The sequence below is a fragment of the Erinaceus europaeus genome, unplaced genomic scaffold (assembly GCF_950295315.1).
Source record: "Erinaceus europaeus unplaced genomic scaffold, mEriEur2.1 scaffold_584, whole genome shotgun sequence".
In the NCBI taxonomy this organism is placed as follows: domain Eukaryota; kingdom Metazoa; phylum Chordata; class Mammalia; order Eulipotyphla; family Erinaceidae; genus Erinaceus; species Erinaceus europaeus.
Window position 1 is genome coordinate 106 of NW_026648116.1, and position 24,514 is coordinate 24,619.

General features: G+C 40.4%; 1 protein-coding gene across 1 annotated transcript in view; it reads left to right on the forward strand.

Annotated features, from left to right (window-relative positions):
* Positions 1–3,497: 3,497 nt before the first annotated feature.
* The window catches only part of LOC132536626 (ankyrin-3-like), a 74,702-nt gene continuing 53,685 nt past the window's right edge, over positions 3,498–24,514 (forward strand). The window contains exons 1-5 of the mRNA XM_060184746.1: positions 3,498–3,704; positions 8,718–8,816; positions 18,354–18,452; positions 18,536–18,634; positions 19,608–19,703. Coding sequence (XP_060040729.1) covers positions 3,549–3,704; positions 8,718–8,816; positions 18,354–18,452; positions 18,536–18,634; positions 19,608–19,703 — 549 coding nt within the window. The 5' untranslated portion in view covers positions 3,498–3,548. The remainder of the gene's footprint in view (positions 3,705–8,717; positions 8,817–18,353; positions 18,453–18,535; positions 18,635–19,607; positions 19,704–24,514) is intronic.

The following is a 24,514-nucleotide window of genomic DNA, read 5'->3' on the forward strand; positions in this document are numbered from 1 at the left end:
CCTTTAAGAGTTGAGAAATGACTGACCTGAAGGTTGTGTCAGAAACAAAAACAAAAGGAAACAAGATGCATAATATAATAGGAAGGTACATTCTGGAGATAGGCAGTGACATGCGCAGTGGAGTGCTCATGTTATCATGTTCAACGGCTTGGGTTCAAGCCCCTGCTGAGAGAAGCTTTCAGCAGAGTAGTGTTACAGATGTCTCTCTCATCTCATCTCATCTCATCTCACCTCATCTCTTCTGTATATCTGTCTGTCAACAGAAGAAAAAGAGAAGTGAAGCAGGTTGCAGGTGTCTTTCTCTCCCCCTCTCTGTCTTCCCCTCCTCTCTCCATTTCTCTCTGTCCTATCCAACAACAATGACATCAATAACAACAATAATTATAACCACAATGATAAACAACAAGGGCAACAAAAGGGGAAAAATAGCCTCCAGGAGCAGTGGATTCATAGTGCAGGCACTGAGCCCCAGCAATAACCCTGGAGGCAAAAAAAAAAAAAAAGGAGAAGAAGAAGAGGAAGGAGAAGAAGAAAAATAAAGTAAAAAGACAGCTGCTAGCAGCAGTACATTTCCTTTTGCAGGTACAGAGCCCCAGCAATAACACTGGTGGCAATTAAAAAAAAAAAAAGGAAGAAAGAAAGAAAAAAGGTAAATTCTGCTTATCTTACCTCTACCACTCAAGTTATCGAGTGTGAGGCATATTGACTGATCAAATCAAATATCTTGACTGATTTTGGAAATTTTTCTTTTATGTAGGAGTGGGATCAGTAATAAAGCAGTCTATCCCCTATCTAAAGCTCTACATTTAACTGGTGTTTATTCCCCCTGCATATGGCTTTGAAGATAGTCTCTGAAGGGTGTGTCTGAGCAAAGGGTCAAATGCTTCCCAGGTCAGCTGAGGCTTCCAGATGGCAGTGGATCAAAACTAAAAATAGGGTTATGGAGCCTGCCCTGGCATGATCCCTTTAGCGTAGGCTGATTTCAGAAGCACTTGGCTGTGGCATTTCCAGCTGCATGGGTTGATATCCTACAGCCTAGATCCTTTACAATCCATTATAGAAAGAGTATGTCTCAATTAAGAGATGTTTCTGGGCTAGAATGTGGTACTTAACTATGAGGGTTAATCACAGTAAGCCAGTTATTCAATGGAGCCTCCGCTTGCCTTCCGTGTTGTGTCTGTTCCATTCATATGACCTGGAAATACCGTCACTAATCTGTTCTCAAAATTTAGATCTTATTTCCAAATATAACTTCTCAGATTCTATTCTTTATCCAGAGAAATCTTTTTTTAAAATGTATCATCTCGTTTTATTATTTTTAAATATCTTTATTTACTTATTATTGGATGGAGACAGATTGAGAGGGGAGGTAGAGAGAGAGAGACAAACAGACAGAGACACCTGCAGCACTGCTTCACCACCCGTGAAGCTTTCCCCCTGTAGGTGAGGACCAGGATCTTGAACCTGGGTCCCGGCACACTGTGATGTGTGTGCTTAATCAGGTGTACCACCACCTGGTCCCTTTATTTTGTTTTATTGGATAATGACAGTAAGAAATCGAGAGGGAAGGGGGAGATAGAGAGGGAGAAAAACAGAGAAACCTTCAGGCCCGCTTCACCGCTTGTGAAGATTTCCCCCTGCAAGGTCCTCAAACCCAGGTCCTTTTGCACTGTAACATGTGCACTCAACCAGGTGCGCCACCACCCAGTCCCTCCACAGAAATTGTTAGTAAAGGGCTAAAGATTGATGTGATCTGAAGAAACACCAGATTATCAGATTCTATTCTTTCCCTAAAAATCATTCTGATTTATCACTGGTATATTTTATACAACCAGGGTCTCATCCATACCGAAAATAAAATCTTACCTCTCTTTTAAGTGACTTTGTGTTAGGACTAAGAGTAATCAAAGAAAGGAGGCAACCTTTCTTTCTCAGATCAGAGGCCTCAGAATACTCCCGAGGTATCACTAATTAACAATTAGCCATAGGAGTTTTGATGACCTCTGCCTCTGCCCATCAAGGATCAACCAAGAGAATAATCCTAGAATTTTCTGAAAGCTCTAGTTTGACTCAAATTCCAAAGATATGTATTGTGAAGTACTAGAGATACAAAGACAGACATGACATAGAAACTTTGCTTTATTTATTTACTTATTTATTTATTTCATATGCCACCAGGGTTACCCGCCCTACAAATCCACCCCTCCTGGTAGCCATTTCTTTCTTTCTTTTTTTCTTTCTTCCTTTCCTATTTTTTATTCAATAAGACAGAGAGAAAAATGAGAGAGGAGGAGGAAACAGAGAGGGAGAGAGAAAGATAGACACCTGCAGATCTGCTTCACCACAGGTGTCACGTCCCCACTGCAGGTGGGGAGTGAGGGTTTGAACCTGGCTTCTTGCACATGTCCTTGAACATAGTACTGTGTTCAGAAAACTTGCTTTTTAATACAGTCACATATCTAAACAAAAATAATGTTTCTAAAAAGTGAATACAGCCATTTAATGTCTCTAAGACTTTGTCTAGAATTGGTCAGATGAATCGCCATTCCCTGACGTGTATAGGAGATTGTGATGGGGGTAAGACTAGGGAGACTGGGGTGATGACAGATAAAAGGCACTTTGATGGTGTGACCCTTGACCTGAATCTTTAACTAATAGACGCTGGACCCTAGGGCTTATTGGGGGAGAGCATTCTTAGAAAAACAAAGCAACACAGGAACATGAACTATGTGTTGTTTGAGGAATCATTCCAACCGAGGTCTCATAAAAGAAGCAATCAGATGATCAAATGAGAATATAGAATAAAATTTGACTATCATGAACTTAAAAATTTTAACTGATAAGCACTAGGTGGTCATTAATACAGTTTTATAGGTAGAATAATGACTAAACATGCCCTAGTGATTCTATATTGCTGTTTGATTTCATCTACAGTTTAAATAAAGTAAGTAATTTTTTGAGTACATACTAACACAACTCTGCAAGAGGGAATTCTATGTTCCTTTCTTTAAAAAATATATTACATTATATTATATTATATTTATTTATTTATTATATAGAGACAGCCAGAAATAGAGAAGGAAGGGGGTGATAGAGAGGGAGATAGACAGAGAGAGACACCTGCAGCCCTCTGCTTCACCACTCGTGAAGCTCGCCCCAGCAGGCAGGGACCAGGGGCTCAAACCCAGAACCTTGCACCACCACCCGGCCCCTTCTATGTTCCTTTTGTAAAAGCAATGGTGCTTTGACTCTCTTTCACTGAATAATCTGTAATCTTTCATTAAACTTTCTACAGCATGCCCCCCCACATACTAAGAACATGTAAGGCGTTAAGAGTACTACACTAATGACACTGCTTGATTTATCTGTGTTGGCCTACATAGTCATACTGTTTCTTTTAAACCATCAAAGGGAATCACTAGAAAGGGAAGCGTTCTGCTTCAAAAGGTGCTGCACAGGGCTTTTATCTTGTTACGGGCATGTAACCGAGTGATTCATCTTGGCAGAATGGTTATACACCGCTACACATCGCGGCCAAAAAGAACCAGATGGACATCGCCACAACTCTGCTGGAATACGGTGCTGATGCCAACGCAGTCACCCGGCAGGGAATTGCTTCTGTCCATCTTGCAGCGCAGGAAGGACATGTCGACATGGTGTCACTGCTCCTCAGCAGAAATGCTAACGTGAACCTGAGCAATAAAGTAAGTTGGCTTTTGCTCTACAAAGCATACGACTCAATACAACCTCCCCTCCCCCCCCCGCCCCCCGCTAGCAGGTCAATCAGAAACCATGAAGATTCGAGGTTAAGTAGAACCTGCCAGGTGTTACCGTATCAAACACTTGTAAACTATCTAGACACTAAGAGATGGTGGGAGCCGGCCAGTGGTGGCAGTGGCGCACCTGGTTAAGCACACACACAGTACTAAGTTCAAGGACCCAGGTTCAAGCCTCCCATACCCTCTCCACCTGCAAGGGGGATACTTCACAAGCGGTGAAACGGGTCTACAGGTGTCTTTCTCTCTCCCTCTCTATCTCCTCCTCCTTTCTCAATTTCTCTGTATCCTATCCAATAAAATGGGGGAAAAAAATGGCTGCCAGGAGCTGGGGATTAGTAATGCTGGCACCAAGCCCAACAATAATCCTGAAGGCAGGTAATAATTATAATAGTAATAATAATAATAATAGATGGTCTGTCCATAGTTACAGAATGATAGAACTAAGTGGTAGATATATAGTCATACAAAATGTCTTCTAAAAACAAACTTTTAGAACAGACTTGCAAGACAAAATGATAGAGGAGGGGAAAAGAAAGGATGAGTAACTCAGGTAGAACCAGTCAGCTGTAGGGTGATAGACTAGAAGTAGATTCTGGTGGCACACAGAAGTAAGCATACATAGATATTATATTCTATGCCACATCTACCCTTCAGCACACGGTGCCAACTCTCAGGGAAAGAGACAGAAATGGGGGAGAGTGGCAGCTCGCATGTGACGTGCTGGGCTCAGAGATGGGCAGTGTCCGTGGCAAGGCAAGGCAAGGCAAGGCAGGTGCTATCTCATCAGCCGGTGACTTTGCTTATTTTTTTTTTCCTTCCAAAAAGGCAGGTTTAGAATGAGAGGACCAGATCATTACTCTGACATATGCAATGGCAGGGATAGAACTTGGGACCTCCAGCGTACAAGTCCTACGCCCTACCACTAGACCACTTCTCCATCCACTAATTTGACTTTTGATGTTCCTGCTGTCTCATAGATTCCTCAGAGGACTTCTAGCTGTGTTCATTTACACAGCTAATATAAATAAACTGTTTCAAACGGAGCTATTTTTATTCTCAGGCGGGAATTTTCTCTCTGTTTCAAATAAATGCCATTTTTTTAAATAAGCAACAGAGGCAACCCCATAAAAATTAACAAACACCTTCTGAATGTAAACAGGGCTTTGAATTTTTTTTATTGGCGGGGGATTTATGGTTTTACAATAAACAGCAAATACAGTTGTTGGTAGATGTGTCAAATCTCAGTTTCCTGCAAGACATTCTAACCCCCAACCTAGGTCCACCTCCACCATCTTGCCCCCAGAGTTCTATACTATGGTGCCATACACCAAAGGGCTTTTTTTTCCTTGCTGATACCAGAGTTCTTGTGGGGGCTCAGTGCCTGTGCAATGAAGCCATCACTGCAGGCAGCCTGATTTCCTCCCCTCCCCTGCTTTTTTTTCTTTTTACTAGAGACTGAGGAAAATTGAGAGGGAAGAGGTGAGTATAGAGGAGAGAAAAAGAGGGAGAGGGAGAGAGAGAGAGAGAGAGAGAGAGAGAGAGAGAGACCGAGAGAGACCGAGAGACCACTTCAGCACTGCTTCACCACTCATGAAGCTTCTCCCGTCTGCAGGTGGGGACTGGGGCCATGAACCAGGTTCTTGGATACTGTAGTGTGTGTGTGCTCTATCAAGTACCACCATCAGGCCCTCCGAACAGGCTTTTTTTTTGTTTGCTTCTGGTAGTTTTTGTTGTTTGTTTGTTTGTCTTCAAGTTATAGATGGGGCTCTGTGCCTGCATGACTCCACCACCATTTCTGGAGCCCTATTATTTGATAGAGGTGGAGACAGGGGAAGGTAGCATAATGGTTATGCAAAGAGACTCTCCTGCCTGAGGCTTCAATGTCCCAGGTTCAATTCCCCCATACTACCATAAAACAGAACTGAGCAGTGCTCTTGTTGAGAGAGAGAGAGAGAGAGAGAGAGAGAGAGAGAGAGAGAGAGCAAGAGAGAGCGCTAGCTGTAGCACTACCCTGTCCCCTGCATGGAGGAACCCAAGATTTGAACTTGGGTCTTTGTTCGTGGTAGCATATATGCTTTCCCAGGTAAACTACCACATAGCTCTTTAAACAGGCTTGTTTTAACCATCATGTTATATTTTAAATCTTGTTAACCAGAATCATTCATGCAAAGCTAAAAATAGTTTTCCTGTTTTATTAAATGATGTTTGCCTTTTCTTCTGATTTATTTGACCAGTATTGCAATGTGTTGACTGTGTAAGGGCTGTGTTATTTGTCTCATCAAGTTCATAGAGGTGTGAGGAAGACAGACCAGACAGCATCTAAAGGCAAGATTATGGTGTTCTTACTAGAGTGAACAGCAGGAGAGCTTCACATAAATCTAACAGTGAGATCCTTTATGAGACAAGGATAAAAGAAACTTTGGAAAACTAGGAGTGACTCCAAGACAGAGGGGTAGTGGTTGACTCATGGGAGCCCTACAGACATACAGAAGGACAGGGGCTTGGGAGAATAGTAGCAGATGTGGCAAAATACATTTCCAAGACTTTGCGGAGAACCATTCAGTAAAGTATCTCTGGAGTTTCAAAAAAAGACTCAAACTTAGAACAGGTGATCACGATCATGACACCTTTCCAAAATGCTGTGGCCGAAAATGCTTGTTTCTTCCAAAGTAGAACACGGAACATTATTCTCTGATTATGTCAGTGTTTTGGGTGCTACCAGTGTTGGCTCTGCCTTATTTTTCTTGGATTTTAAATGTATGTATCAATTCTCCTCTTGATATTTCCTCTTCATTCAGTGTAAACGAGCTTCCTCCAAAATTCTATGAGCCTCATTTTAAAAAGTTAAGAGCAAATGACTTTCTGACTTGTCAGATTTGACTTATGGAATAGCAACCCCTAAAAAAATAACATTCAGGGGTTGGGAGGTAGCGCACTGGTCAAGAGCACATGGCGCAAAGTGGGAGGACTTGCACAAGGATCCTGGTTCAAGCCCCTGACTCCCCACCTACAAGGGGGGGGGAGTCACTTCACAAGCGGTGAAGCAGGTCTGCAGGTGTCTCTCTCTCCCCCTCTCTGTCTTCCCCTCCTCTCTCCATTTCTCTCTGTCCTGTCCAACAACGACAATAACAAGGTCAACAAAAATGGGAAAAAATGACCGTAAGGAACAGTGGATTCGTAGTGCAGGCACTGAGCCCCAGCAATAACCCTGGATGAGAAAAAAAAAAAAAGTAACATTCAGCATCTGGAGGGTTTTGTCCTCTTGCTGATGTTACTTTTGATTCACTCCTTCCCTCTGACAGATAAGATAGGCTGATGTTCTCACAGCCTATCTTTGGCACAGATGCCAAAGGGGGACAAAGAATGCTTCCAGATGCAAAATAATAAATTCTGTGCTCACCATGGGCAAAAGAAGAATCTGGAAGCACTCACACAAACTCACTTTCTTTTAACTATTAGTTGAAAAAAATACTTCACAACTACAAATGATTTTCAACTAGCAGACAGTCTTATTGATATATATTTTTTTGTTTTCTGAGTCTGTCAAGTAAATCGCGTGTCCTGTGTATTTGGTGATAGGGCCAGTTTCACATAGGCAGTCTCCTTAAGCCAATACAGTATCTAATTGACCTGGAAATTTGAAGTTCACATAACATTTCACAGGTCTTATTTCCAACTAAGAAGCCTTATACAGAAAATATTTTCTGGCTTTAGGCATTGATGTTTAATGAAAAAAATCATCGTCACATGTCAATATTAAAATTATAAATTTTGGGGCCAGATGATGGCACACCTGCTTAAGCACTCAGATTCTAGTGGGAAAGCACCCAGGTTCAAGCCCCTGGCCCCCACTTGCAGGGGGAAAGCTTCATGAGTGGTGAAGCAGGGTTTCAGGTGTCTCTCTGTCTCTTCACCTCTCTATCGCCTGTTCCCCTCTCAACTTCTATCTGTTTCTATTCAATAAGAAATAAATATGTTTAAATATATATGTTTTAATATATTTTGCTTAAACTAGTGCCACTGATATTATTTTTAAATAATGGATAAAACCCTGTGTTTAAAGGAATGAAACATATGTAGGGAGGAAATGGTATAATGTCTTGAGATCTGCTCTGAAATAATTTCATTTATTTTTTTTCTTTTGGGATAAATTTATTTATTTTCTTTATTGGGGAGTTAATGTTTTACATTCGACAGTAAATACAGTAGTTTGTACATGCATAACATTTCCCAGTTTTCCATAGAACAATACAACCCCCACTAGGTCTTCTGTCATCCTTCTTGGATCTGTATTCTCCCACCCCAGAGTCTTTTATTTTGGTACAGTTTGCCAATTCCAGTTCAGGTTCTACTTGTGCTTTCTCTTCTGATCTTCTGCTCTGAAATAATTTCACAAAGAAAAGGACAAAAGTGAAGTAAGTCTAAATGAAGCAAATGAAAAAGAAAATACAGTTGATAATTTCTGAGCCTAAGCTGGATATGCTTGGTCCAGTCCATTCCCTCTTTTTTTTTTTCTGTATATTCAACATATTTCAGTAATCCTAAAGAGAAGTTATCACGGTGATAGTATAGATTTTTCTTCTCAGAGATAGGGGCTTCCATTATGTGCTGTTTCCCTGTTTCCAAGCCAGTGTTTTCACCCAGAGAGGAGGAGAGAGTGAGTGAGAGGGAACAGCCACAGTATCCAAGCTTTCATCCCACTTCCCTTCCCCGCCCATGTGGTTCTGAGACTCAAACTTGATCTGCAAACTTGACAGGCACAGTATTAGCAACTTCTCTCTCTCTCTCTCTCTCTCTCTCTCTCTCTCTCTCTAACCCTTCTTTAGGTTCTTTTTTTTTTAAATGAAAACTCAAGGCTTAATTTACAAATTGTTTCTCAGACATGCCTGTACATATAAGACATTTTCTGTTATCCAGTGACTGTACTTTGTCTTACAGAATGGCCTGACCCCACTGCACTTGGCTGCTCAGGAAGACAGAGTGAATGTGGCTGAAGTCCTGGCAAAGCAAGGCGCCCAAGTGGATGCCCAGACAAAGGTAGCCGCCAAGAGCACGTCCTCACAGAGTGTGCTGACTTCTGTGTCGGAGCAAACACAGCTTTACATGGGGCAAAGACTGTACACAGTATCAGTTCCATAAAATATTTCAGTGTGTATTTCCACAGAAAACACGGAAATCTCTGGTTGTGGTGCGCTAAACACTTTTTTTCTTTCTATTTTTTTTTAAATTAGGATAGAGAGAAACTAAGAGGGGGAGGGGAGGGAGATAAAAGAGGGAGACAAAGATAGACATCTGCAGACCCACTTCACCACTAGTGAAGGTACTCCCTGCGGGTGGGGAGCCGGGGTTCAAACCCTGGTCCTTGTACTTGGTAACATGTACACTTAAGCTGGTGCACCGCGAACCTGCCCCAACACTTCTACCTTTAATAGCTTGGATCCTCTGTGTTGTCTGGGGATTCATGTCTTCGTGTATTATGTTATCCGGCCACAGCAGTTCTTCCTTCAAGGATAGAGTGTAAAAAAAACCTGCACTTTTATTTGTCTTTGTCGCTAAAATAATGTGTGCAGGAAATATGGTCAGTACTTTGGGGGGTCTCTAAGATAGTCTAAGGGAGCCGGTAGCACAGCGGGTTAAGCGCATGTGGCGCAAAGCACAAGGACCGGCAGAAGGATCCCAGTTCGAGCCCCTGGCTCCCCCACCTGCAGGGGAGTCGCTTCACAGGCAGTGAAGCAGGTCTGCAGGTGTCTGTCTTTCTCTCCTCCTCTCTGTCTTCCTCTCCTTTCTCCATTTCTCTCTGTCCTATCCAACAACGACAACAACAATAATAACTACAACAATAAAACAACAAGGGCAACGAAAGGGAATAAATAAATAAAAATTATTTAAAAAAAATTGATAGTCGATGACAAATTATACTTAGAGTTTTTTTATTATTACTTGCTATATTCTTCATTGTGTTTCCTAGCTAGTATCTCACTGCAAATTCACTTTTTCCAAAACAAAACAGTCAGTAATTAAGTTCATATAATAAGGTTTTAAGTTAAGACTTTTAATTTTAAGAAAAAATGGGTGCCATGTCATCAACAAAGGTTTTGACTTCATATGCTATAATTTCTGTATAAATTAAGCACATTTTCAGTGCTTAATTTGGTTGAATTTTGTGTCGTAACTTTTTTTTCCCTTTTTGTTGCCCTTGTTTTCTATTGTTGTAGTTATTATTGTTGATGCTGTTGTTGTTAGATAGGACAGAGAGAAATGGAGAGAGGAGGGGAAGACAGAGAGGGGGAGAAAAAAGACAGACACCTGCAGACCTGCTTCACCGCCTGCAGGTGGGGAGCCGGGGGCTCCATCAAGGATCCTTCCGCTGGTCCTTGTGCTTTGCGCCACATGCGCTTAACCCGCTGCGCCAACTCCCAGTATTGTAACTTTTAAAACTAAAAAAACTTAACTCTTCTTTCTGTGCATCATGTTCTGACACAAAATGTATGTTTATCAAATATTGTGGATGCTAAAATTACACAAATATATTATAGAATGTGATGCCAGATATGAAGATATTAAAACAAGCATAATACCAGGAATTAGGTTTTAAAATAATTTTTTTTAAAAAAAAAGTACTACACACATTAAAGTCAGACTGGATTTAGCTTATAATCTTCATTTAGCTTGAGTAATTTAATCAAGACAAAAATCCCTGCTTTGGAAATTTGCAGCTTTATACTATCTTCACTTGTGTTTTATCCACACAGGAAGACGTAAACACCTTATCTTTTGTTGTCTTTTTTTTTTTACATAACAAAGAATCCTGTAAGGCAGGCATAGAAATGTTTTGCTTAATCATTCGCTCCAGTACATCCCAATCCTACAGTGGAATTCAGTTGGGAGATGTGGCAATAATGCTCAAGGACCATCTTGAATGAAAAGCAAACCCTGAGTTTTTTGTTTTTGAATTGCATGTACGACTTCTTAGTGCAAGAGTCTCAGGTTTCTTAACAGGGTTTCCTGCTAACTCAGGCCTCAGCCAAAAGTCATTAAAAATTTTTTTAAATAAAGTTTCTTTTTTTAATAAAGTTTTTTAAATAAAATTTTAAAAACTTTTTTTAAAATGACTTTTTTAGGGGGCCAGGTGGTGCAGCGGGTGAAGTGCATATAGTGCAAAGCACAATGATCCCGGTTTGAGCCCCCAACTCCCCACCTGCCATGGGGAGGGGATTCACTTCACAAGTGGTGAAGCAGGTCTGCAGGTGTCTATCTTTTTCTCCCCGTCTCTGTCTTCCCCTCCCCCCTCAATTTCTCTCTGTCCTGTCCAACAACAACAGCAGCAGCAGCAGCAACAACAACAATGGAAAAAAGATGGCGTCCAGGAGCAGGTGCTGGGCCCCAGCGATAACCCTGAAGGCAAAAAAAAGTCATTTTTGTACTTACTATGTTTGAAGCATATACTTTTTTGTGTGTCCCTTACAAATGATAGGCTTCCTCATTTTGACTCTCAAAAATTATTATTCCTTCTTTTTTCAACTAAAGTGAACGAGTGAACTTAAGTCACCAAAAGAAGGGAGACTTACTCAGCACAAAAGCAAAGGAGAAGTTGTTTGGACTTGCTTCAGAGCCCTGTGAATAAGGAATTCAATATATCCAATGAACTTTATTTTATTATTATCATTATCATTGCCACCACAGTTATCACTGGGGCTTGGTGTCTGCATCACAACTCCACTGCTCCTGATAGCCACTTTTCCTTTTTCCCAAAGACTCAGAGACTTAGATTTCAAACTGGTAATAAGAAAATCACAAGAACTCTTTTCTCCTGTGGGGAAAGGTCAGAAAATCCTAGCAACAGCCTTTGCAGCCTTCCTGCCATTTGTTGACCATTTATACCCCCACTCACTTCGCCTTTAAAGTTCACCAATTAGTTCAGACTACATGGTACTGACCCCAGGGCCAAGTCCATAGTATTACTCAGCTAAAATGAACTGGCTTTTAAGAGGAAAACCCCCTGGGACAGTTTAGACACCCCCTAAAGCACACTGAGGCACGGATTCTCACTTAGCAACTTAAAAATTAAATTTAGCTCTGGTGTGAATGTAAGAATCCTAATTAGAGGGGCCAGATGGTGGTGAACCTGGTTGAGCGCACACGTCGCAATGTGCAACGACCTGGGTGCAAGGCCCCTGTGCACCCCTGCATGGGGAAAGCTTCACGAGTGGTGAAGCAGGTCTGCAGGTGTCTCTCTTCTTCGCTATCTCCCCCTTTCCTGTGGATATCTGACTGTCTCTGTCAAGTAAATATAATTTAAAAAATTAAACACAAAGAATACTAATTATATAAAAATAAGTCTGTCTGACTTTGGACAAGGGAGATAACAGCAGTGATAGCACAACAGACTTTCATGCCCGAAGCACCAGAGGTCCAAGGTTCAATTTCCAGAGCTTAGCAGAGCTCCAGTTTAAAAGAAATAGGGGGGGAAAAAGTTAAGTGTTTTCATATTCATTCATTTCTAGAACTCCTGCAAGTTTACGTAATCATACATGCTCGTCATATTCTTTAGTAGAATTTACAAAAAGGAAGATACTAAAATAATGTAACAAATTGCATTGCTCATTTTCTCTGTGTCATCTACTATTCTAAGTACTTAATATTTACCTGTTTAACTCCTGCAACTACCCTATGTGATTAATACGATGAGTGTATAATAGACCACACCCACCCAAACTCCCAAAGGTCTGTCACTGAACTATGCTGTTGCTTGGTATTTGAACATGTTTCCTTATCTTGACAGGTATGACAGGGGAGAAAAGAATTTTGTAAGCCAGGTTTTATAGAATGATCCGTTCAGGCCATGGGATGAGTTTCACCTTTTCAGTTTCCTTCTAGAAGAGTCTCTTTCTCCAGCTTTCTTTAGTAGGATTGGAACTTTTGATGCTGTTCACAGAAAGTTGAGAGAGGCTACCTTGTCATTTCATTGTTAGAGACCCCACAGAGCAAGGACTGGGTTGATCTGAATCGATACTCTTCTCCAGGAGTCCAGCTCTGTAGGTGAAACGAGGAAATAATTGTGCAAAGTCAAGTAGTTAATTCATATGAATACAGACTTTTACCTCATATATGTAAATAGTTTTAGAGATGCATATGCTTACTGAATTTTTTTTTACAAAGATGGAGAGTAGCAAAAGGAGCTGTAGGTGGCCGGACGGTGATGTACTGGGTTAAACACACATAGTATGAAGCACAGGGGCCAGCTAAAAGATCCCGGTTTGAGCCCCAGGGTCCCCACCTGCAGGGGTGTCACTTCACAGGCAGTGAAGCAGGTCTGCAGGTGTCTTTCTCTCCCCCTCTCTGTCTTACCCTCTTCTCTCAATTTCTCTCTGTCCTATCCAACAATAGAAAAAAATGGCCATCAGGAGCAGTGGATTCATAGTGTAGATACCAAGCCCCAGAGATAACCCTGGATGCAAATAAATAAATAAATGCATAAAAAGTAAAGAAAAAAAAAGGTGGTCCTGGAGGTGGCACATTGGTCAAAGCATCGGACTCTCAAGCATGAGGTCCTGAATTCAGTCCCTGGTAGCACACTTACCAGAGTGACGTCTGGTTATATTTCTCTCTCCTTCTATCTTCCTCATTAATAAATAAATAAAATCTTTTTTAAAAAAGTAATTGATTAAGAAAAGAAGGTCATGAATTATGCATTGTTGAGTTTGGAATTAGAGATCAACTAGGTGCCAAAATCCAGTAAATGATTAAATTTGGTTTGAGATATAAGAGGAAGAGGCAGGGGAAAAAATGTAAAGAAATCAAAAGAGCAGGGGTGGTCGGGTGGTAGCACAGCAGGTTCAGCGCACATGGCATGAAGCAAGGACCGGCATAAGGATCCCGGTTCGAGCCCCCGGCTCCCCACCTGCAGGGGAGTCGCTTCACAAGCGGTGAAACAGGTCTGCAGGTGTCTTTCTCTCCCCCTCTCTGTCTTCCCCTCCTCTCTACAATTCTCTTTGTCCTATAATGCTGACAACAGTAATAACTGCAACAACAAAAACAAGAGCAACAAAAGGGGGAAAAGAATTTTTAAAAACAAAAAAAAAGAAATCAAAAGAGATGGATTATATGAATTTTAAGTTAATCATTAAAAAAACTATGGAGGAAGGAAATCAGACACATACCCCCAACAAATACACACTCACACACACACACACACACACACACACACGCACACACACCATCCTGCCCCACACCCCCATCTTTGTCTCTTTAAGTGCTATTTTTTTTATTTCTTTATTGGGGGATTAATGTTTTGCATTCGACAGTAAATACAATAATTTGTACATGCATAACATTTCTCAGTTTTCCATATAACAATACAACCCCCACTAGGTCCTCTGTCATCCTTCTTGGACCTGTATTCTCCCCCCTACCCCCACACAACCCAGAGTCTTTTACTTTGGCACAGTACACCAACTCCAGTTCAGGTTCTACTTGTGTTTGCTCTTCTGATCTTGCTTTTCAATTTATGCCTAAGACTGAGTTCATCCCATATTCATCCTTCTGTTTCTGACTTAGTTTACTTAACATGAATTTTTCAAGCTCCATCCAAGATCAGCTTTAAACGGTGAAGTCACCGTTTTTTATAGCTGAGTAGTATTCCATTGTGTATGTATACCACAACTTGCTCGGCCACTCATCTGTTGTTGGACACCTGGGTTGTTTCCAGGTTTTGGCTATTACAAATTGTCCTGCTAAGAACATATGTGTACACAGATCTTTTTGGATGGGTGTGTTGGGTTCCTTAGGATATATCCCCAGGAGAGGAATTGCAGGATCATATGGTAGGTCCAATTCTAGCCTTGTGAGAGTTCTCCACAGAGGTTGGACCAATTTAATTCCCACCTGCAGTGTAGGAGGGTTCCTTTGACCCCACAACCTCTCCAGCATTTGCTGCTGTTACCTTTTCTGATGTATGACATTCTCACAGGAGTGAAGTGGCATCTCATTGTTGTCTGTATTTGCATTTCTCTGACAATCAAAGACTTGGAGCATTTTTTCATGTGTTTCTCAGCCTTTTGGATCTCTTCTGTGGTGAATATTCTCTCCATGTCCTTTCCCCATTTTTGGATGGGGTTATTTGTTTTCTTGTTGTTGAGTTTGGCAAGCTCTTTATATATTTTGGTCACTAGCCTCTTGTCTGATGTATGGCATGTAAAGATGTTCTCCCATTCTGTGAGGGGTCTCTTGGTTTGGGTAGTGGTTTCTTTTGCTGTGCAGAAGCTTTCTAATATGATGTAGTCCCATAGGCTTATGTTTGCCTTAGTCTTCTTTGTAATTGGATTTGTTTCATTCAAGATGTCTTTAAAATTTATGTGGAAAAGAGTTCTGCCAATTTTTCCCTCTAAGTATCTGATGGTTTCTGGTCTAACATCCAAGTCCTTGATCCACTTGGAATTTACTATTGTGTTTGGTGAAATATAGTGGTTCAGTTTCATTCTTTTACATGTTTCAACCCATTTTTTTTCAACACCATTTGTTGAAGAGAATCTGCTTTCCCCTCTTTAATAGTCTGGGCACCTTTGTCAAAGATTACATGTCCATAGGTGTGGGGGCTTAGTTCTGGGTTCTCACTTCTATTCCACTGGTCAGTGTGTCTGTTCATGTTCTAGTACCAAGCAGTTTTGATGACATTGGCCTTATATATACAATTTGAGATCTGGGAGTGTGATGCCTCCAGTTCTGTTCTTTCTTCTCAAGATTGTTTTGGCAATTTTAGGTCTTTTCTGGTTCCAGATGAACATTTGTAGCATTTGTTCTATTCTCCTAAAAAATGTGGTTGGGACCTTGATGGGAATAGCATTAAATTTGTAGATGGCTCTGGGTGGTATATTCATTTTGATGATGTTAATTCTTCCAACCCATGAATGTGGAATATCTTTCCACTTCTTTGTGTCTTTTTCAATTTCCTTGAGAAGTGACTCATAATTTTCAATATACAAGTCTTTCACTTCTTTGGTTAGGTTTATTCCTAGATATTTTATTGTTTTTGTTGCTATAGTAAAAGGAATTGATTTCTGGATTTCAACTTCTTCTCACTTAGTGTTTGCATAGAGGAATGCCACTGACTTTTGAATGTTAATTTTGTGGCCTGACACCTTACTGTATTGCCTGATGATTTCCAGAAGCTTCTTGCTGGATTCCTGAGGTTTTTCCATGTATACTATCATGTCAATGCAAATAGGGAGAGTTTGACTTCTTCTCTTCCAATCTGTATCCCTTTAATTCCTTGTTCCTGCCTGATTGCTATGGCAAGAACTTCCAACACTATGTTGAATAGTAATGGTGGGCAGCCCTGTCTACTACCTGATCTGAGGGGAAATGCTTCCAGTTTTTCACCATTCGCATGATATTGGCTGTAGGTTTGCTATATATAGACTCTACTGTCTTTAAGAATTTTCCATATATTCCATTTTTTGTAGTGTTTTGATCATAAAGGGATATTGTATTTGTCAAAGGCTTTCTCTGTATCTATTGATGTGGTTTTTTGTCTTGCTTTTATTGATGTGGTGGATCATGTTGATTGATTTACATATATTAAACCAACCTTGCATCACTGGGATAAACCCCACTTGGTCATGATGAACAATCTTTTTGATATACTGCTGTATCCGGTTGGCTAGAATTTTGTTCAGTATTTTAGTATCTATGTTCATCAGCGATATTGGTCTGTAGTTTTCTTTTTCGGTTGTGTCCCTGTCTGCTTTTGGTATCAAAGTGATGTTGGCTTCATAGAAGCTAGAAGGGAGTATTCCATTGTCTTCAATCTTCTGGAAGACTTTTACAAGTAGAGGTATTAGTTCTTCTTTGAAGGTTTTGTAGAATTCATTTGTAAAACCATCCAGTCCAGAGCTTTTATTTTTGGGAAGGTTTTTGATAACTGTTTCCATTTCATTAGCTGTGATGGGCCTGTTCATGTTATCTATCAAGTTCAAACCTTGCTCCCCTCCTGCAGTGGTGGAAACATCACAGGTGGTGAAGCCGTGAAACAGTTTCTCTCTCCCTCCCCTTCTGTATTTCCCCCTTCCCTCTCAATTTCTCTCTGTCTCTATCCAAAATAAATACAGTTTTAAAAGAGAGATAACAGGTTTACATATTCTCCCTTATCATTACAAAAATATGTTTTCATGTTCTTTGTCTTTTCATAATATCTGAGAGGTTTCATCTTTGTGTATGAATCTTTGTAACTACAAGAGCTTCAGTCATATCTGCCCCACTGAGAAGTTGTCTGTTATTTCCCTCAATTTAGTTCTGTACTAATACTGCCATAAAATAAAGTGTAATTTTTTACTTGCTTAAAAGAAAATTCCCAACCTTTTCCCACTTGAATTGTGTTGAGATATTCAGCTTTACTACCTTCAGAGAACTAAAACTTAGAATTTATTTTCTAAAGCAAAGTTCATGATAGTTAATAACTACAATTTTTAAATCTCAGCTCTAGTAAATTAACATCATCAAAACAACCTTTTCAGGGGTGGGTGGTGGCACACTCAGCTGAGTGCACATATCACTGTGCCAAAGTGTTCGAGTTGGTTTGAGCCTCAACTCCCCACCTGCAGGGGGGACACTTCACAAGTTGTGAAGCAAGTCTGCAGGTGAGACCCCCCCATTTCTGTCTGTCCTATTTAACGAACAAGAGAGAGATAGAGATAGATAGATACATAGATAGTGTGAGAGGGAAAAATGGCCACCATTAGCAGTGGATTCATAATGCAGTCATTGCACCTGTGTGGGGAAGCTTCATGAGTGGTGAAGTAGTGCTGCAGGGGTGTCTCTTCGCTTTCTATCTTTTTCTATTTTGATTTCTCTGTGTCTCTATCCAATACATCAAAAAACATCTTACAGTCTTCTATAAGTTTGCACTTGCCATATGATTAAATAACATTTAGTACTGTCAAATATAAGGAAGGCCTAGGGCAGCCTCCTAGTGGAGTTATACCCTTTCTCTGAAACCATCTTGTGTGGAGAGGGGCCTAACCACTGCTCAGTAAAATAGCATGTAAAGGCATCACTGAGCAAAAGCACTGGCCAGACATTTCATCTGTAAATTTGTTCTTTCCAAGTTAATAGAACTTTCTTTCAGTGTTACCTGCACAGAGAAGACAACTTCAGTTTTTATTTTAAGTGGGCAATAGTGGGAAGAGAGACCAAGACTGTTTTGTTTTCTGAGCTATGACTATTTCATAGTTCAAAAATTATTATTATTAATATTTTATACAATTCTGTTATTTTTATCATTCTATCTTTCCTTCCAATCATGAAAAGTTGTTATGAGAATAACATGAATTGATTCAAGAGAAAGAACTTTGGCAAGTCAAGTAACAAGAAGTGAGATGCTACTATTATTTAAATCTAAGAACTATGAAGAGCTGTGTGTGTGTGTGTGTGTGTGTGTGTGTGTGTGTGTTAGAGGGGGAAAGATTTTTTTTACCAACTCAAGAAAAAAAATATACTAATATTTTGAATTCTGTTTAGAGACACTGTTTTTTCCCAAAGTATGCTTATAACGTTTCTTTAAAATATATATAATTACAGATGGGCTACACGCCACTCCATGTGGGCTGCCACTATGGAAACATCAAGATTGTCAATTTCCTGCTTCAGCATTCTGCTAAAGTTAATGCCAAAACCAAGGTAAACTCCTTTCTTCTTTGTATTCACCAAAATCATTGATTTACATCCAATAAAGTAAGCCATCTTTCCTCTTCCTTCTGCAGAATGGTTATACACCATTACACCAAGCCGCTCAACAGGGACACACACATATTATCAACGTACTGCTTCAGAACAATGCCTCTCCCAATGAACTCACTGTGGTAAGAGCCAAGGGTCACTCAAGAGAAGGGAGAGTAGTTAAGAGAGGAGGCTTGGGGGTAGTGTACAAGACTTGCTGGCCAGAGACCCTGGGTCCAATTCCTTTCAGTATGTTGATTCATTTTCATTGGAAGAACAAAAAACAGAGGCCGGGTGGTGGCGCACCTGGTTGAGCACACATATTACAATGCTCATGAACCCAGGTTCGAGCCCCGGTCCCCACCTACAGGGGGAAAGCTTTGCAAGTGGTGAAGCAGGGCTGCAGGTGTCTCTCTGTCTCTCTCCCTCTCTCACCCTCTTGATCTCTGGCTGTCTCTATCCAATAAATAAAGATAATAAAAATTGAAAAAAGCCAGAGTATTTGATAGATAGAAGGAAAAAGGAGAATCACTATATTGATATGAGCTGTCCAGAAACAGAGAGATGTGCTTTGTACTTTACATTTTAAAGGTACCAGTTAGCTACATTACCACTAGTAGGTGGAAAACATGAATAATAAGAAATATGTGCTGGTTTTCTTGATTACTTAGACCACTAAATAATAATAAATCAGGGGCCAGGTGGTGGCGTACCTGGTTCAGCGTATGTTATAATGCACAAGGACCCAGGTTTGAGTCCTTGGCCCCCACCTACAGGGGGGAAAGTTTTGTGAATGGTGAAGCAGGGCTGCAGGTGTCTCTGTCTCTATACCTCTCTGTCACCCCTTTCCCTCTCAATTTCTGTCTCTTGCCAATAAATAAAGATTGAAAATATATCAGAATCTGTGTCTAGCAGCCCAGACTCTGCTGGTTAAGGAGGAACAGGTTAGGTGGGTTTGGTGAATGGTATGTCTCTAATGAAACAGTGTTTTGTGTGTGATAACAGAATAGGACACTCACAGTAGAGCTTGTATAGGGGAAACGTGTGGAAACATGCAGGCACTGAGACCTGTGGAATGACTGGTTAATGACTTGCCCACCGTTTCCTTCTTGCCAGAATGGGAACACTGCCCTGGCCATCGCCCGGCGGCTTGGCTACATCTCCGTAGTCGACACCCTCAAGGTTGTAACTGAAGAGGTCATGACCACAACTGTAAGTATTGGCTGCTGGGCTCTGCTCCTCTGAGGCCTGCTTCTCAGACAGTTTTCTTCTTGGTTCTTCAGAAATAAAGCTCCTTCCTCTCATTCACCGTCTATCTACCGATATGTGTCCGAATGTTATCACCTCGTTATTTTCAGATACAGTAGCAAAACTCTCATTTCTGAAACAAAGACAAATCCGAAGCGCAGCAGTTACTATTTTGTAACGTTGCCTTGCTGGCTACAGAGTAATGTGAATCGCCATTTATACTAACAATGTATAAGTGTTTGTTTTGATATAAAAACTAAAGGCAGAAGTTTTAGAATTCTTCTTTGTCAGTACTGTAAGAAAGTTGGAAGCTAGAAGTTGTTTTCTTTAAATGTTTTAGCTCACAAATGATAATGGGTACATCAACATTATTGTAAAAAAAATAAATAAAATTGGGGGTTAGGTGGTAGTGCAGCAAGTTAAGTACAAGGATTCTGGCTCGAGCCCCTGGCTTCCCACCTGCAGCTGGGTCACTCCATGAGCGGTGAAGCAGGTCTGCAGGTGTCTTATCTTTCTGTCCTCCTCTCTGTCTTCCCCTTCTCTCTGCATTTCTTTCTGACCTATCCAACAACAATGACATCAGTAATAACAATAATAATAGCCACAACAACGATAAAACAAGGACAACAACAGCAAAAAGCCTCTAGTAGCAGTGGATTCGTGGTGCAGGCACTGAGCCCCATCAATAACCCTGGAGGCAAAAACAAAACAAAACAAACAAACAAACAAAACATTAGGTTAAAATTTTAATTTGTACCAGGAATCTCACTCTTCCTCTTACATTCACCTACAAGTTGTTTCATAGAAAAAGTAGAGGGGAGTTGGGTGGTAGCGCAGTGGGTTAAGCACACTTGGTGCAAAGCACAAGGACCACTATAAGGATCCCGGTTCGAGCCCCTGGCTCCCCACCTGCAGGGGAGTCGCTTCCCAGGCAGTGAAGCAGGTCTGCAGGTGTCTGTCTTTCTCTTCCCCTCTCTGTCTTTCCCTCCTCTCTTTATTTCTCTCTGTCCTATCCAACAATGATGACATCAACAACAACAATAATAATAGCTGCAACAAATATAAAAAATTTTTAAAAGAAAAAGAAATAGAATGTTTTATTAAAATTTAAAGAAAATTAGGGCCAGGCAGTGACGCACCTGGTTAAGTGTACACTTAACAGGATCAAGCCCCCGGTCCCCACCTGCAGGGGGGAAGCTTCACGAGTGGTGAAGCAGGGCTGCAAGTGTCTGTCTCTCTTCCCCGCCCTTTTTCTCCTCCTCCCTTCTTAATTTCTCTGTCTGTATTCCATAATAAATAAAAAGATTTAATTTTTTAATTAAAGAAACTCTTTACTAGCATTTCTGGCAAGGCTTAGTCAGGCTGCAGTAGTGTTAGATGTGCATTTATTTATTTATAAGCTGAAATCTCTAGGATAACTCTTTCCTTTTTTTTTTTTTAAACTCCCATCGGGTGCCTTTAAACTATATTAGAATTCAGTACCTTTTAAAGAGCAGATAGTACACCATACTGGACATTTACTTCAATTATTTACTATCCTATGACTCAGCACACAGACTGACTTTTTACGATGTGAATTTAGGATGCTGGGACATTTGGAAGCATCAGCTCTACCTGCTTTTGTCATCTGCCACATTCCAACATGAAGGAAGACATAGTTAGCCTCTGCAGTAGTTTGTTTTCATAGCACTTCATATAAAAATCACAGTTGAGAGATCTGACAGCCATCCACAGGTTGAGTTTCTTGACTGTGTGCAGACTTTTCAAAAGCAAATAGTAAATCTGATGATCACAGGAGAAGTCTTGCAATTTTCGAGAAAAAAAACAACAATATTTTCATTAGTAATCCATACCTACCAGGATAAAACATTTCTAACCTCAAGGATAGAGTTTGTATAAGAGAAGAATTCCCTGGAGTCAGGTGGTAGCGCAACGGGTTAAGCGCACGTGGCGCAACGCACAAGGACCTCCATGAGGATCCTGGTTTGAGCCCCCGGCTCCCCACTTGCAGGGGAGTCTCTTCACAGGGGGTGTAGCAGGTCTGCAGGTGTCTACCTTTCTCTCCCCCTCTCTGTCTTCCCCTCTTCTCTCCATTTCTCTCTGTCCTATCCAACAACGATGACATCAATAACTACAACAATAATAACTACAACAATAAAAAACAACAAGGGCAACAAAAGGGAAAATAAATAAATAAATATAAAAAATTAAAAAGAGAGGAATTCCTGTATGCTGCCTTAATATATCTTTTAACTTAAATTTGTTATATCTGCAGCTTGGGAGAGGTAGTACAGTGGCTACACCACTGAACTTAAAAGTACAGGGTCCTGAGTTCATACCTGTCATCTTATGGACCAAACTGCTGCTCTGGTATTGCCTTTCTGACTTGGACTAATAAATAAATCATTTTTAAAAATCTGTTATTCCTGATGAAAGAGTTGAAATAAATATTCTTATTCACTTTAATATTACAGATGCCTTACATGGGGAGGAAGAGAGATAAAGACAAATGCCTAACAGTGACTAAGTGTCACACTGTTATAAAAGATTTGAAGTCATGGGGCCAGGCAGTGGCTTATCTAGTTAAGCACACATATTACAGTGTGCAAGGACCCAGGTTCAAGCCCTTGGACCCCCACCTGCAGGGGGAAAGGTTAATGAGTGGTGAAGCAGGGCTGCAGGTCTCTCTCTGTCCCTCTATATATATATCTCTCTTTTCCCCTCTTAACTCCTCTCTGTCTCTAATAATAAATAAATAAATAAATAAATAAAGTGTTCAATGTATGTATTTTAAAAAGATTTGAAGTCACTGCAATAAATATTAAACTTTTGTTCCAGTGTTAAAGAATTGAAACTTATATAATAATACAAAATGTAAGTCTTACTTGATTGAATATAAATTTCTTTTTGGGGGGCTGGGTGATAGCGCAGCAGGTTAAGCACACATGGCGCAAAGCTCAAGGACACAAGGATCAGTGTAAGGTGTAAGGATCCTGGTTCAAGTCCCCGGCTCTCCACCTACGGGGTGGGGAGTCACTTCACAAGCGGTGAAGCAGGTCTGCAGGTGTCTGTCTTTCTCTCCCCTTCTCTGTCTTCCCCTCCTCTCTCATTTTTGCTCTGTCCTATCCAACAATGCCAGCAATAACAAGAATAATAATAATAAATACTAACAAAAACAATAAATAACAAGATCAACAAAAGGGAAAAAATAGCCCCTAGGAGCAGTGGATTTCATAGTGCAGGCACCAAGCCCCAGCAATAACCCTGGAGGCAAAATAAATAAATAAACAAATAAAATTTAAATGTTAAAAAAATACTTTTTTTTAATCATTAGGTAAGTTCAAATGTTTCTTTGATCTCAGAAAAAAACTTTAGGAAATAAAAGGAGTTATGGTTTCCCAAAATCTGCCAGAAGAGAAGGTATCAGTCTGTTAGTGAAAGACAGCCAATGTATGGGATTCGTGCCATGTAGTCATTGTCATCAGCCAGCTTGCTTGGGGACCTTCTGTAAGAGAGAAAACAGCACCTATGCTAACAGAAAAGGTCCAGATTTCCTCTGAAGAGGCTTTCCCTAAGTGAAGTACTCACGTTGATGAAAAAAAGAGTGTATCTAGTCCCTCGAGACTTCATTAAGCATCAGAGATTTTATTTCAAGCTGAGACAACCTTGCCAGTTCTGCTTTTGCACTTTCATGTCATCTAGCTTAAAAGAGGGCTGACGCAATGCTGGGTGGAGTCCATGATTTTAAGCTAACTAAACATAGCACAACCTCCACCACAATGAAGCTTAGCAGGGCTAGTTACTGGAGCCCTGTGGTCCCATAAGCAGGCTGCAGATTTGTTTGTTTTTTCAAACTCAGCACAAAGAATGCATCTCCCATGAGTGCAATGAATATTGTGGCAATTCTGAGAAAGAGGCTCTAGTTAATGGCATTACAATTGTGAGAGCGTAGGAAACATAGTGACAAGTTTATGTTCAAAAGATATTCATTAAACTGCCACAGTTCCACTGTTTGCATTTCTTAGCCCTCCAGAGACAGTAAGAACAATGTGTCACTCAGATACCTACTTCATATATCACATACAAATAAGAGGAGAAGCTAAAACTAGGGCAGAAAATATGCAACATGAGTCAAGGCCATTTTGTAATTCCAAAAATAAAGTAGTGCCTTCCCATAAATAAGTAAACAAATAAACACTTGCTCATAAAACAGTACTAAAGGTACATAGGAATGAGCTAAAAGAGTTACCAATAAGAGCTGGAACAGGGAGCCGGGAGGTAGCACAGCGGGTTAAGCACAAGTACCTGCAAAGCGTAAGTACCTGCATGGGTCCCGGTTCAAGCCCCCGGCTCCCCCCCTGCAGGGGAGTCGCTTCACAAGCGGTGAAGCAGGTCTACAGGTGTCTGTCTTTCTCTCCCCGCTCTCTGACTTCCCCTCCTATCTCCGTTTCTCTCTGTCCTATCCAACAATGATGACATCAATAATAATAATAATTACAACAATAAAACAACAAGGGCAACAAAAGGGAATAAATAAATCTTAAAAAAAGAAGAAAAAATTTTTAAAAAAAAGGTTGGAACAATTTGAGCTATTTATAAGTTATATATACATAAATAAACTAGTATCAAAGTCAACAACAAAGCATATCATAATGTATACCACTATAATAGTATTCACAAGTTCATACAAATATAAAATATCATTGAATAAATAAATAAATTTATGAGAAATAAATTGCTCATAAGCAGCAGAATAATTTATGAAAATAACTTAC